The following is a 13,818-nucleotide window of genomic DNA, read 5'->3' as shown; positions in this document are numbered from 1 at the left end:
AAAATAAATAGACAATAAAAATTGTGATTAACTGAAGAATGTCTGTAAATTCTTCCCGCGGGCACTTCTCGAAATGTCAGAGAAACTACTCACAATTTGAACAGATTAAATTCTAGAAGCGTTTTTCTCGGTTGGCCCACGAAACACTACATCGTTAATTGCAAAAACATTAGAATCCACAGTCCTCCAAAAAAAAAGATGCCATTTTGTGAAATACAATTTCTTAATTTCATGACAAATATATTGTCGCCTCCTGACATTGCTCATCTCACGAATCAGCCAGCGCAACAATATGCCGTTCAATGTTTTATGTCAGGTACCGACCAACCAATCAGACATGTAGTTTCAAGGTTGGAATACGCACAGGGAGGGTGCAGTAAATGTTTCGAAAAAAAAATATTTTTGTCTCCAAACATTTGTACGTATTTCTGAAACGCGCAGAAATCAGTAGTTGAGGATATTAAGGTGTTCAAACATAAACAGCAAAATATACCGCTCGTTACGAATTCCTCCTAATTTATAGGCGAAAAGCTCGGCTATGAATTCAATCCGTGAAATGATATAAAGAAATCTCGACAAGATTTATTATTTATACATCGCGAATCGTAAAATATGATCCATCCATTCATACCAGTTTACGAATGAATGGAAAAACTTCGTCTAGGAATCAAAGAGCGATCAAGAATTAGGTCTTCACTGCCATAAACATTTTCCCTTTGCGCAAGCTGGAACAACTTCGGATTCTTCCGTTTCCGGGGCCAGATAGATGACTTTTTTTGGTCTTCTTCCTTCTGGCTCACCATTAAAGGCCCTCAGGAATATACATATATATATTCCCGTCTGGTATGTTTTGGCCAAGGCGTGACCACACAATGCGGATTATGTCTACAATTTCATAATGGTGTTTCTGCCAGGAATACTGGATCGCCAGATGCCATCTGCTTAGTGCGAGATGCTTGGGAAAAACCCCCTCATATAACTTCTTCATATCGCTTGTTCCTTCTCCCTGGACCTTTGCCTGATCAAGTCAGTGTCGGTCTTCCTAATATGTAATTACTAAGAATATCTTCATACGCGTTTTCAGCTCCTCGTCCTGAAAGAGCTCTCGGCTCGACAAGACTGCACTGGGATCCCGGTGCGTGAGTCCTCGGGCCGATGCATGAGCTGTATTGTTTCCTTCAGGCCCTTTTAGGCGACAGTCAAAAAGACGTTAATTAGCTTTGCCGATGGCCCTCCGGCAGGCAGAAATTTGACCACATCACTAGGGACCTTGCGTGTGTGATAGTTTTGGGTAGCAGTTTGAGAATCAGTTTAATTCACCCTGATGCAACACTCTTCCTTGCAACTTCTATGATTCTCCTTTACATCTTTCTATTTACCAGGTCACTTTTTTAAGACAACTATGCGAACACTCCTCCATATCAGTTTATTTTCTGTTAAAGAAAAGGAGGTTTTTTTGCAACACTGCAGCGAATTTCATTTCTGAGAAGGCGAGTTCTATATAAATAAGAGCATACTTGCTCAGGATGAGCAGTATATCTGATGCACTAATGAAAGAGCAGTTCCGAATTGTGCCCAGGGTTGTATTTACTCCGAGCTCTTCGGGCCAAATCGGGCTCGGTAGAGCGATACTTTAGTGGGCCAGCTTTGAAGCTGTTGCCTGGGGTCAGACTTCGGACTCAGCCTGTAGAGTACTCTGACAATATCAGCAGAAAAACCTTTTTTGTCTTTCAAAAACCTCAGTCGAAATTTCTCGGTAGTGTAATACTTTCTCGGTCTTACATGTACAGTTAATTAATAGTCTGCGCCAAGTTTTTTTTTTCACTAGGAACGATCAGACTACATAATCCTTGGCTAATTGATGCCGACAATGATTTGTTTCGAGGTCATGAATTTATATGGCTGCGAAACCAGCTCCTGTATGGTTCCAGCCTGTGCCTCTAAGAAACAAAACGATATTCTTTCAAAATGAGGGAGCTCCAAAGTCCTCAACCACGAATTGTACAGCTGCTATTATAGCGCTTGCGGGAATGTTGAATTGGTTCTGGCATTTCAAATATATGCCCATTATTTACACTTCTAAGTTGTACAGAGCCCTGCTGACCCATGTTGAGTGTAGAAGATTACACACAAACTGCATCTTTTCGTATATATATTGTCTAATCTCGCTGAGCTACACATGGGTGACAATAAGAAAACCTTGAGCCAGAAACTTGAAATATTTGTCTATAGGGTAACGCGGCTAGTTCAGGAGAAATTTCATTGGTTGTAAATGCAAGAAAGTTCCGCTTATAGTGAACTGAAGCTATATAGGCTTAACAGGAAATAGAGTGACAGTGCGTATTTCGAGCACTTTCAAAAAATTTCTGAGCGTTATCAGAATATGCAGCATGAGTAAGTGTGTTCGTTTATTTCTTGCTTGAGTTCCCATGTATTATATAATATTTTTCGTATATCGGCGTCTCAGGCAGTAGAGAGATGCTTGATTGCTAACTCTACCAATCGTCACCGTTTTCAACAATTAGTTCGAGCAATTACAAAGGCATTTAGACACCTTTAAAACAGTATGTCCATTTTTAGAACGTGACCGACTTTCGTTCCCTAACAATTTCTCTCGCACAGCGGGTGCACCAGAAAGATATTCAACGTGCAGCGTCTTGTCTTAACATTATGCCAGGGAACAACTCAAAGCAACCACATAAGTTTGGTTTGGTTTGGCTAATACAGTTTAACGTTCAAAGCTACTTAGGTTGTGAGAAAAGCCGTAATGGAGGGCTTCGGAAATTTCGGCTAAGGCGGGATTTTTTAACGTGCACTGACATGGGCAGCATACGGGCACCTTGCTTATTGCCTCCATCAAAAGCTGGCGCCGCGGCCGGTGCCCCAATCAGCATCCTGCCGGTAGGATGCGGGTAACTCGTTCGCAAGTGCCTTCTTTTCGCATGCTCTTTATTTAGTGCAGATTTTGCAATAGGGCAAAAAGCCTTGAAAAATTCTCAAAGGAGAACAGCTCTTATCCGCAAGCCAGCCGATCGCAGCAGCCTGGATAGACACCGCTGCCTTTTACGAGAACACAGCCACGGCCTGCACCAATGGCTCCACAGCTGCAAGTGAAAAAGAAAAAAAGCGACAGCATAGATTAGTGAGAAAAGTAGCTTATATTTCTCGCTACGGGATGCCTACAAAGACAATTGATTTTTCATTCGTTAAACATTTCCATACTTTTAAGTGTGCTTTAAATTCACCCACAAAATAATTTTCCTCAAAACATGCAAACATTTTTAACGCTGTCCTTTTGGCAGCTTATATCATTCTTCTGTAGGATTAATCAACCTCCTCACGTTCCCGTCGCCACCGGGCCCCCTACGCCCCAGCTGCAAACATAAACCCCGTTCTGCAGTGATTTCTCGCCCTCCAGCCGGGTCTGAACGCCCTATCTCTAGACGTCAAAGATCACAACCTCACCAATTAAATAGTCACATAAAGGCCGGTATCTTATAGGTGTAAACCTCCAGCATAATTTAGAGCTTAATATTCAGCGTGTTTGAAAAAAAAAAAAAGAAGTTGATAAAATACACATTCGAAATATATACCCCTCGAATAATTACTGCTGTCTGTTTAGTTCATTCTCACATACTGCAGCATATGTGTGGAACTGCCATAGTGGTTTAGTTGTTAATATTCCCGACTACTGTGCCGGAGTGCACGGGTTCGATCCCGACCGCCGGCTGCTACGTCTCGATGAAGGTGAAAAGAAGCGGCATCCGTGTGCTATGCGATGTCAGTGCATTTTGTCAGTCCACACGCTGCCGAATTTACTCTGTGCTTCTTCACTAAGGCTTAATTTTCTCTCGTTCCGCATTCATTCCCGCCTTTCTTTCCTCACGGTGCGGTCAGGTTACCACTGATAAAGTGTGACTAATTTATTTGCGTCTCTGTGAACCAGTTTATTATTTATTGAGCTTGTAGGAGAAGACAAGAAACGACGCTTAGTTAATGCGTGAAGCTCAACACCAACAAGTGACAATTCTCTATTCAAGTTCACTAGATCCTGGAATGGGGCTGTTACAGAAGAGAACGGGTGATGTCGCTGTCTGTACATGTATGCAGGAAACACAATGGCTAACCACGAAACCAAACGTGGCCAACTACGGCAGTCAGCCGCATATGAAAAGTAATCAATGAGGAAGGAAATCTTTAGAACAGGCTTAGTAAAAATGCAAAATGTAATAGCTCATTAAAAGACTCAGATGACAGTCGGTTTAGAAAGACGTTCCTAATTTAAGTATTATGCAAAAAGTTATATTCGAATAACTGTATAATGACAGAAAGACACAATATTTATTTTCAACTTGTGTTGGAACTGCGCCTCTCAACCTACTACACTTCCTGTCGCCACACCGCGAAGGTTTAATGACAAAGATGCCGGCTAAGGTGGGGGAAAATGCTTTATTAGCGCCATCTCTCTTAGAGACGAAATAGAATGTCACGAGAGTACGTTTACAAAACAGTTTAGAAAGTATGTTCCGGGAGGGCCAGTCATCGAGCCAAGCGATGATTATCGAGCATTCGAAATTCCGTTCTCGTTCTCGTAGACCAAGCACCAGCACCGCAGTTCTTCTACTCTTAACAACGCTTTAGTAATAATAATAATAATAATAATAATAATAATAATAATAATAATAATAATAATAATAATAATAATAATAATAATAATAATAATAATAATAATAATAATAATAATAATAATAATAAACCTTTGTTAAGAGTAGAAGATTTGCGGTGCTGGTGCTTGGGGACCACCGTCAACATATCAGCCTACCGCGGAAACTAGGCTGCTTAGTCACGGCCGAACTTAATGCCATTCACTCAAACCAAGATTGCGAGAACGACAATTGTGGCGCGAATGCGTTAGCCACATCTTTTTTGTATTTTGCGGGCTTTCGTAAACCCTGCAAGAAAGATATACGTGCTGCATTCTTATCAGAAATAAAAGGAATGGGAGTTTAAAAGGGGGCTCTTCAACTTTGAAAATGATAATTATTAGATTATTGTTCTTTTTTTATTTATATCTTGGCTAAAATAAGCTTTAACACCCTGTATTTGTATATATCTTGTAACATACATACATACATACATACATACATACATACATACATACATACATACATACATACATACATACATACATACATACATACATACATACATACATACATACATACATACATACATACATACATACATACATACATACATACATGTATTTATATATAGTACATGCGGGAGTGCGCTGTTTATAGTGCGTGTGTGTGAAAGGCTCCAACTCGATTACAAAGAAAGCATATTCTATTTTTTCTCTGTCGACTTCAATTAGTAGTTTACCCATATCTTAAGAGGTAAAAAATACAAATCAGAATAAAAACAAAGTGCCGCTGATGGGATCTGAGGTCACGAACTCGTAACATATATGTATCTTAAGCATTATCAGTAGAATTGTTTGTGGTACTCAGCGCACAAGGACGAAACACACTATCAAGAAGGTTTCGTCTTCGTCCGCTGAGTGCTGCAAACATAGAATCAAATCAGCTAGCCAACAAGTACTGATCAGCTGCCAGCCTTGGCGGGTGACGGCAACAGCGTAATACAAGCTGACACTGGCATCGTGCTCTAGTGGGACATTTATGAATATGACATTAAACGTGCAGAATCAGCTAAAACTTCGGAACGCACCCTGCGATGGATAGGTCACCGTCATGGTTGCAACTCCATTCCTCGCAAGGAAACTCGACTTTGAGAGGCTCTCCAGGTGTTATCTCCGTGCCGTTGTACTGACATTTACCTGGAAATTGAAAAGTGTCAATTCGGTGTTTCAAAATGGGATCACTTGAGAAAGAAAGATGGAGTAGAAGGATTCGACAGTGAAAAGTCACAGCAGCATATATATGAGGTTTACGTCGCGGACTGAATATTTTTTAAACACAAGAGCAAGCACTGAGTGTCAGAATGAGGGTTTATAAAAGGATCTACAGCTGCCATTTCATCTGTAATAAAATTGCCGAGTCTGGAGAGCCGAAATTCTGGCAAACATGAGCTGTGTGGTATCCATGTTTGTCAGCCAGCGTTCCGCTAGACTAAAACAAAAGAATAAAATACAGCGTTTTAGATTTTTGAAATGTGAGGCCAAAAAGAAATGTTTTCAGTTCTTCTCAACTGAAAACTTTATAAAGGGTGATTCCTTTTTTTTTCCTTTTCTTGGAAGATAGCAAGCTGTGAGCAGGAGAATGAGTATGAATATTATTCTATGGTACTTGAGGTGGATTAAGTAAGTACGAGCTACCAGATTAATTTATATAATCTCGCGAGCGCTGTCCCAGCTGAAGAAACTTAGCTGAGCAAGAACCTTTGCCGCGTGCTTGAATTCTTGTTGAAAAGCATCAGGATATAGATAAAGCGTACATGCTACGATAAAATTACTGCTCGCGTGTATTCATCTCGGCTCTGATGCCCCCAATGAGGCTCGGCACATATAATGTTTGTATTTATTCCGCTACAAGTATAAGCTCAACAAACTTTTGAGCAATGGTACGGAAATGATATCGGGAAATAAATATAATCAATATCAAGCTAAATTTCTGCTATAGATTTTTTAGCTAGTTAGCGTAAATAAATAAAGAAGCGCCTAAATACGACGCCATGGAATGAAATACCATCCACATTTCCACGTGTGTAAAAGGCCCCTTTCCAAATATAATAACAAATTCATTTAATATATTTTTATGCGCAGAACATTCTTGCCTGTCTTGGGGATGATGCGCGTGTGTGCGTGTGTGCGTGTGAAGGCTGCTTGAGCGCGTGGCTTGGACATACGTGCGGAGCGTTGGCTGCAGTGTTGAGGCCATGCTACAAAGTGAGTGCGTGTGGCGGCTAAAATACATGAGCTGTCCTGCAGGCATATTGATGTCGTCTTAGGCCCAGCAGCGTAATCGACATCGTGCTAATATTAGTGAAATACTGATGTTCCAAATTTCCTGCCAAGTGCCCGGAAGGCACTATGTACACGAGTTATTTAGACGCTGATATCTGTCACCTTATACACGTCAGCAGCTTCCAAACCTGGTTCAGTTCGAATCAATTGTTTATTTGTTTCATTTATATTGTTGCAGCTAACTTTTAGAGCCCCAAAAAGCTGTAGCGACGTTTTTTTACAAAGTGCGACGACTGTATGGGCGAGTGTTGCACTTACCGTCTACGACGGAAACCTTGTCGAACCCGACGTAGCCTTCGCAGAATTGCCATTCAGCAATGAAGACGATCGCAACGGATGTGAGAAACGCTGCTCGGAAACGCATGTTGACGTCCTGCTTCTTCTGCCTGCGGTCAGAACGAGTCTGAGTTCAGCTACTTCCTCTCTGTCTGTCGCGTAGATATCACCGCTTGGAAAACCTTGACTGGCAGACTGGGTGTTTGTCTAATTCTGGCAGCAGCTGTTATCTTGGATACTTAACACTTAGCCTTGACTCCTAAAGTCGGACACAGCAAAGTGTACGCGCCCTCTGCCACTTGATCCGCGGCGATTAAGACCTCACCATAAACAGTCCTAGCGACCTCTATGATACAAAGACGGCGATGCATGGACGTGAAGAAAACCTTGTTGAAGTGTTTTGCTTTCGCGAGGCATGCCAGCTGACGAGTCCTGGAGAAACCACTTGCATATTCGATTGATGTATAGACGACAGGCATGATACTTGGCGCAGTGTAAAGACGAAAGCAGCGGATAGGCGTGTTCTAGAGCCGCATGCACAGAAAAGAAACCTTTTTTAGGTACCAATCAAAGTTTCCTTTTTTTGTTTTGGTTGTGAAGTTAGCTTAATTGAGTTTTTGTCACGATTTAACTGCGAAAATATATGCCTCCCCAATAGTGATAGCACTTCGGCCTGTCTGTTTAGTAGCGATACAATACAGTACTCCACAATAACGCCGATTCATAAGAACAAACAAAGACAAAGAGAGTGTGTTCACAAAGGACAGAGAGAGAGTGTTCACAAAATGGCCATGCGGGCGGAATCAACTCCGCGCCCAAGAAGTGTGGTTGAGGAAGGTTCATAGAACGCACACATTAGTCTGCAGGGCTTCATCCTTATGATTCTTGCATGGTTACATCCTTGCGAAGGACGAGTTGAGGGATGTTGAAAGTTCTGCTTGTTGACTTCATCGATATCCAGGGGCGCGTAAATTCAGGCGAGCGTAAGAATGCTGCTGTAAAGAACCGCCATGAACCACGTGCTAACCACACAAGGGTAGAGTTGTAAGCAACAGCAACAGGCTTAGACAGATGCCGGATAACCCAGCCTAGGAAGCTAGCACCATAAACGCGCGACGAGAGAGATCTGGCCGAGACCCTCGCTCGTAGTGCTTAGACAACAACGACGGCTCCAGTACGAGAGACAGTTCGCCGAGATATTAGAGAGATTTAGCACACCGTGATCCGCGATCCGCTACCGTGATCCGCCACCGCGCGTTCCATTGCGCATGCCCAGATCACTTTGATGCCGATAGATGGCGCCACATACTTGATCCTGGCACATTGACCTGCCGCATCGGAACCAATCAGCTTGTGCGCCCCGCCCACGAGCGGTAGAAGGTCACAGCGGCGGATCGCGGATCACGGTATGCTAAATCTCTCTATTCCCACGAGTAACGGAACTCTCTGCTGACGAAATGTTTTTGCGAGACAGACAGGGCAGCTAGCCATGCGATTCATCCCATATGACTAAGCGATACGTGGATACGCCGCAGCCAAGGAGTACCATGCCAAATAAGAGCTCCCCCTATTCCTCACCCCCTCGCCCCCTTCTTGGGCACTACGTGGGATGGTTCCGTGCTGTTATGTTTATTACTTTTTGCGCACACTACCTGTGAGCACGCTACCTACACCACTCTTAACGGGCCGCTTGGATCAGTTTGTGCGTGTGCTGTGGCAAGGCATGAGCTGTCTTTCTACTTTTATTTGTGGCTTCATAGCGAGGCCAGGCATTTTAAAATTGCTTTGCTTGAGTAAACGCTTTCTTTGCTCTTTTATATGGCAAGTTTATTCTTCATTTTGCATTCATTTCTACAAAACTTGAAAAACTAGATATCTATTCTCAGAAGCTTGTTTAGATTGTTTAAGATACGATGCTTCCTTTCTCTTGTGTAGCTGTGTACGCTAATTCTACTGCTTTATATCTAGCACGACACCATCTCTGATGCTTTAGGTGCATTGTGTAAATGAGTAATTATACGCAATAAAGAACAAATAGAAGCCACATTAAATTATTAGATATGAAAGAATGAGGTTATGGTTCACGAAGCGCGTATTAAACATTTTACGCCGTTAGAAAATTACCTTAGTGCAGCGATGGCAACGCACGCAGACCTAGATTTTTAAACAGACTATATTCTTCCTAGTATGCATATATTCCAAGGCTGCAAGTTCGACCATGGCCACAGCGGCGATATATTCAGCAAAGTCAAAATGAAAGAAGGCCATGGGCTGTACGTTATTAGCGCGCGTTGAATTAGTAGTCATCAATTTTTTCTTCTCTTCTGCTTTTGTAATGACGCACAGGATATTACTATCAAGAACCAAAGCATTTTCTAAAACCAGAGGTTTCAGAAACAACTCGGTATTTTCCTCAGGGGCGACCTAACTGCGAGGCCCCCAGTAGCAAACAGCGGCCTTTGCTTCCCCTTTCCCAAAACGTGACGAATTTTTTTCCCTTATTTAGCAGCTTTTCTCGGTTGTACACAATAGGAGACAGTAATACTATTACTGTCTCCTTACTATTACTTATTACTGTATACTATTAAAAAAAGTTTACATGTCGCATATACATTTTGAATGGCACACAAAGAATACTTGATCACACAATTTATAAACTGACTCATATTACAAAGAGCAACAAGGACGAAGGTCGGGCAAACCACACGGCAGAGTGTCACAAATAAAAGAAATGCGCAGGCCCACTGCCTGATTTTCCTATAAAACATCAACCGCGAAAGCCACAAGAAAGGAGTTGTCCACGGCAAGGCACAGGTAAGGAGCAAGAATGTATTACAGTCTGCGCGAAATATTATGCATGAATCTTGGGCAGTAGGCTGTTAAGAAATTTAAACACTACAAAAATGATATATAATATTATTACACTGCTAATTTTATACTTATTTTCGTGAAAAAACCATCTCGCTGACAGTGTGACAAATGCATTACAAGGAACTTTCTTTACGCGGCTAATAGCTGTAGATGTCCTCAAATAATGCAGGCCACGAACAGGCAGCAGCTCTTTTCAGACCACAACAAGAATTGTTTAGCCATCGCAAGGAACTCGGTATAGGAAAAAGGCGCCTACAAACCTGCAAAAGCGCACACACTGTGCATATACAGTAAGGTAAACATCATTCACAAAGCGATTCCAAACGCTCAATACAATGTTCTGGTCGTTTTAAAAAACATTTGTCATGATACGGGTGACTAAACGATAAACATTAACCCTTAGGAGTTCCGATCAACCTTTGAAAAATTACGTATTGGAAGCAAAGCACATATTCTTCAGGGAAACACGACCCAGAAACAAACGGTGGCTTGAAAGTAAAAGGGCGTCGTGGCTTATATTTTATGTTACACTCGCCAAACACATTAAGGCTTCAAAGCAAATGACTTGCAAATAACGCTCTTTCCTCAAGAAAAGCCACACATTATACAGATAAAAGGAAACAAGTGACCGACTAAGCGATGCGACGCTTTGAAAAGCGCCCTGAGGTGGACGTACCCGGCTGCACGTGACCGGCGCTGCATCAGCGTTCATGAGGAAAATGGATGCTTCGATGCAGACCGGTGGACGTGTGACAAGCTCTCTACCTTTTAGGATAAAGTGTAAGCGTCCATCGCTACGCCGCCCCGCTGGTGGTCAGACCCGTACTCGTTCGGTCATGGATGGCTGGAGTGTCCGCACTTTATATAAGCATATTTCTCCATAATTACGGTTGACTAGACAGTTATTGATGCGTCAACATTTTATGGCCATGTAGGCGGTTTTCGAAATAACAGCTTGAGGGGCTCGTTGGTGCTGCATAATACCCAGAAATGCGGCGCAACATACACAAACACGTGTTTGTGTTTGTTGCGCCACATTTCTGGGTATTAGTCGGTTTTCGTGTGCGCATGAACTTGTCGGCGCTGTGAAGAGTAACTGATTGGTATATCGAAAAAAGAATGACCCCATCTAAAAGAGCGTCAAACAAACGTGTGCAAGTGGCGAAATGGTGATTATAGGTTAAATAGAAAATTATTTACATAATTAGTGTATTTGGAAGCCAAGATGGCCGCCAGCCAAATTCCTGTTTGCTTTCTCAGCTTCCAGTCAAGTATCTCAGAATCCGGTCACGTGTCTCAGTGGAACGCTCCTTGTCGTTCCTTGGACTCCATCAAATTTCAATGCCGTTCTATAATTAGTTGAGAGTAAAGGAAAGGCGCAAAATATGTCACTCGTGATGTCCAGCACACATCTCACTTTTAAAAAACACATCAACGCTCAGGCTTTATGCATTTCTGTTGCGTATTTTGCGCAGGGATCTTGGAAAATTTCCTTGCACAGGTTCGCGACCTCCTATCACGTGCTTTGCGTGATAGTGCTTTCAATCGATACCATGGAAGAGCAGCGAAAGCTGATAGACCTAGCCGAAATCGTTAGCATCCTGAAACCTGAAGCACATCCGACCGATTCAAAATACTAGGAGCCAAACAAGTTATCTGCCTAGGTTATTCACAATAGTCCCTGTGATTAGTCAGAGAATAAAGACGTAAAATGCTGAATTGCATTCCTGCTTTAAAGTGAAACATTTTCAAGCAAGCCACTAAAAATATTCTCTTCAAAGCAGTTTCCTGTCCACAGTGAGGAATTAATGGCTGTATTCTTGGGAATAAACCTATCTATGTTGCAATATTTGACATTAGTTTCTATTCTCCAACTAAAGGGAGGAATTAAGAAAATACAAATTACAGCAGAATTCTTACAGATAAGCGTGATTAGCATGAGCCTTGTGAATTGAGCAGACCAGAGTTTATCTGCTGGTATCTGAATTTTTTAAACATGCGTCGATGAATTACAGCGTGGAAAGGGCATAACAAGAAAGCGCGGTATCTTTAGGCTACGCGTCCTCCTAAGACCGGGAGTGCATTGGGTGCACAGATTTTTCTTTAACTTTCAGAATAAGTCAGTATGGTTATGAAGGTGAAAAGTATTAAACGTTTTTTCAATAGCCCTGATAGTATCGGCTCAGTACGATGTCCAATATATTGGACACTGGGATTCTACCCGTTCTTTTTTCACCAAGCGCGCATGTATTTACATGCCGCAGGTAGTGCTCTCAAACTCGTGTGCAATTTTTTTTATTAACTTCAAAGGTAAAGTGGTGAAAAAGAACGTAAAAGCGAGCCTTCCTTTGCTCAAAAAAAAAAAAACTTTCGCTCGCTTCTTCACTTTCTGTGGGCAATTTCAAAACATCTTCTCTCCTTTGTGATGCAGAAGCAGAGCTGGCATTTGGTACAAAAGAACATTGCTTTATATTAAAAAAATTATAACATTTTATATTTATGATTTATGATGTTATGATTTATAAATTGTAGTTTTTAATTAAAATTTTAAACTATAAAATTGAAAAATTCCGTCAGCTGTCTCATCAGACACGCGAGGCCGGTCTGCTACACAACAAAGACAGGCGATTTCGTCCGCAAGCCGCTAAATACCAACAATACTCGTCTGCTATTCATAACAAGGCCGTGGCAAAAGCGCGGTCAAAATGACCGGGTTGAGTCCCAGCGTCCAGCACAGTGGACACGCGAAATCAAAGGACGCATGAATAAAAGTAAGCGCTTGGACAGTTTAAATTTCTTATTTTGCGCATTCGCTGTTGTATTACCTTTAATATAAAATCAAAGATATGCTCTGAAAGTAGGTAGAAATACGAGAAACAGTACTTGCTTCGCCGACAGGTGCCATAAAACGCGCGCCGCTGAATGACGCCGTTTTCAAAAGTTTTGGCGGGAATTTGAACGATGCGTTTTCATCTATGTTGCATAGATGGCGCTAGCAGGTGTCCAAGATATTGGACTGCAGGGTTTTATGAGGATGAATGCCTTGCCATAGGAGTACTGTCTGATTACTTAGTGTCCAATATATTGGACAAATCCCCATAGCCGGGTCTCAGGAGGATATTGCGATCCTGATTTTTTTGCAAACGAAGCAATTCCACAAAGATCTCATAGCGACCAAATCAGGTAAATTTCGATCATGCGTTTATTTACCAGTGTTTCTGCTTCGGGCACACCGTACTCGATTTTTTTTAACTTAGCTGCATTCGAATAGCGATAGAACTCTCGTGTTACCTTGTTATTAAAGCAGCAAACAAGCACACGTTCGCAAAGAATAGGAGTTCCCATCCACTCGCAGATGTGAGCACAATTCAACCAATATGCAACGCCACTGGGCCGAATGGTGGTGCAGGCTCTTTAGCTAGTGGCTCGCAGATTATTTAAGAATCTGAAACAGTGCTATTGCGGGTTTGGCTACTAAAGGCTATCCATGTTTTTTTTTTAATTCTGGATATTCCGTACAGCATTGTCATTCGTGTGAATATGTTATCACTAGGTTTCATCAAAGCAGCTGTCGAAGAAACGAATTCAAATTGAAAAAGGCAGGTATATACAACCATAGTGCACGTAGGCATGACACCACTCAGTGCAGCCGCACTGTTAAAATGAAATAAATTGTATGGTTT

General features: G+C 41.9%; 1 protein-coding gene across 1 annotated transcript; it reads right to left on the bottom strand.

Annotated features, from left to right (window-relative positions):
• Positions 1-2,932: 2,932 nt before the first annotated feature.
• Positions 2,933-7,426, bottom strand: LOC146189265 (U-scoloptoxin(16)-Er9a-like). Its single transcript, XM_084603237.1, has 3 exons — positions 7,247-7,426; positions 5,734-5,842; positions 2,933-3,104 (listed from the first exon to the last, which is right to left on the bottom strand). Exons 1-3 carry the CDS (start codon positions 7,350-7,352, stop codon positions 3,014-3,016), a joined length of 306 nt encoding a protein of 101 aa, XP_084459363.1. The 5' UTR covers positions 7,353-7,426; the 3' UTR covers positions 2,933-3,013.
• Positions 7,427-13,818: the final 6,392 nt, after the last annotated feature.

This window comes from Amblyomma maculatum, chromosome 5, assembly GCF_055883805.1.
Source record: "Amblyomma maculatum isolate TAMU_Amacu chromosome 5, ASM5588380v1, whole genome shotgun sequence".
In the NCBI taxonomy this organism is placed as follows: domain Eukaryota; kingdom Metazoa; phylum Arthropoda; class Arachnida; order Ixodida; family Ixodidae; genus Amblyomma; species Amblyomma maculatum.
This window is presented reverse-complemented; position numbering and strand designations above follow the sequence as displayed.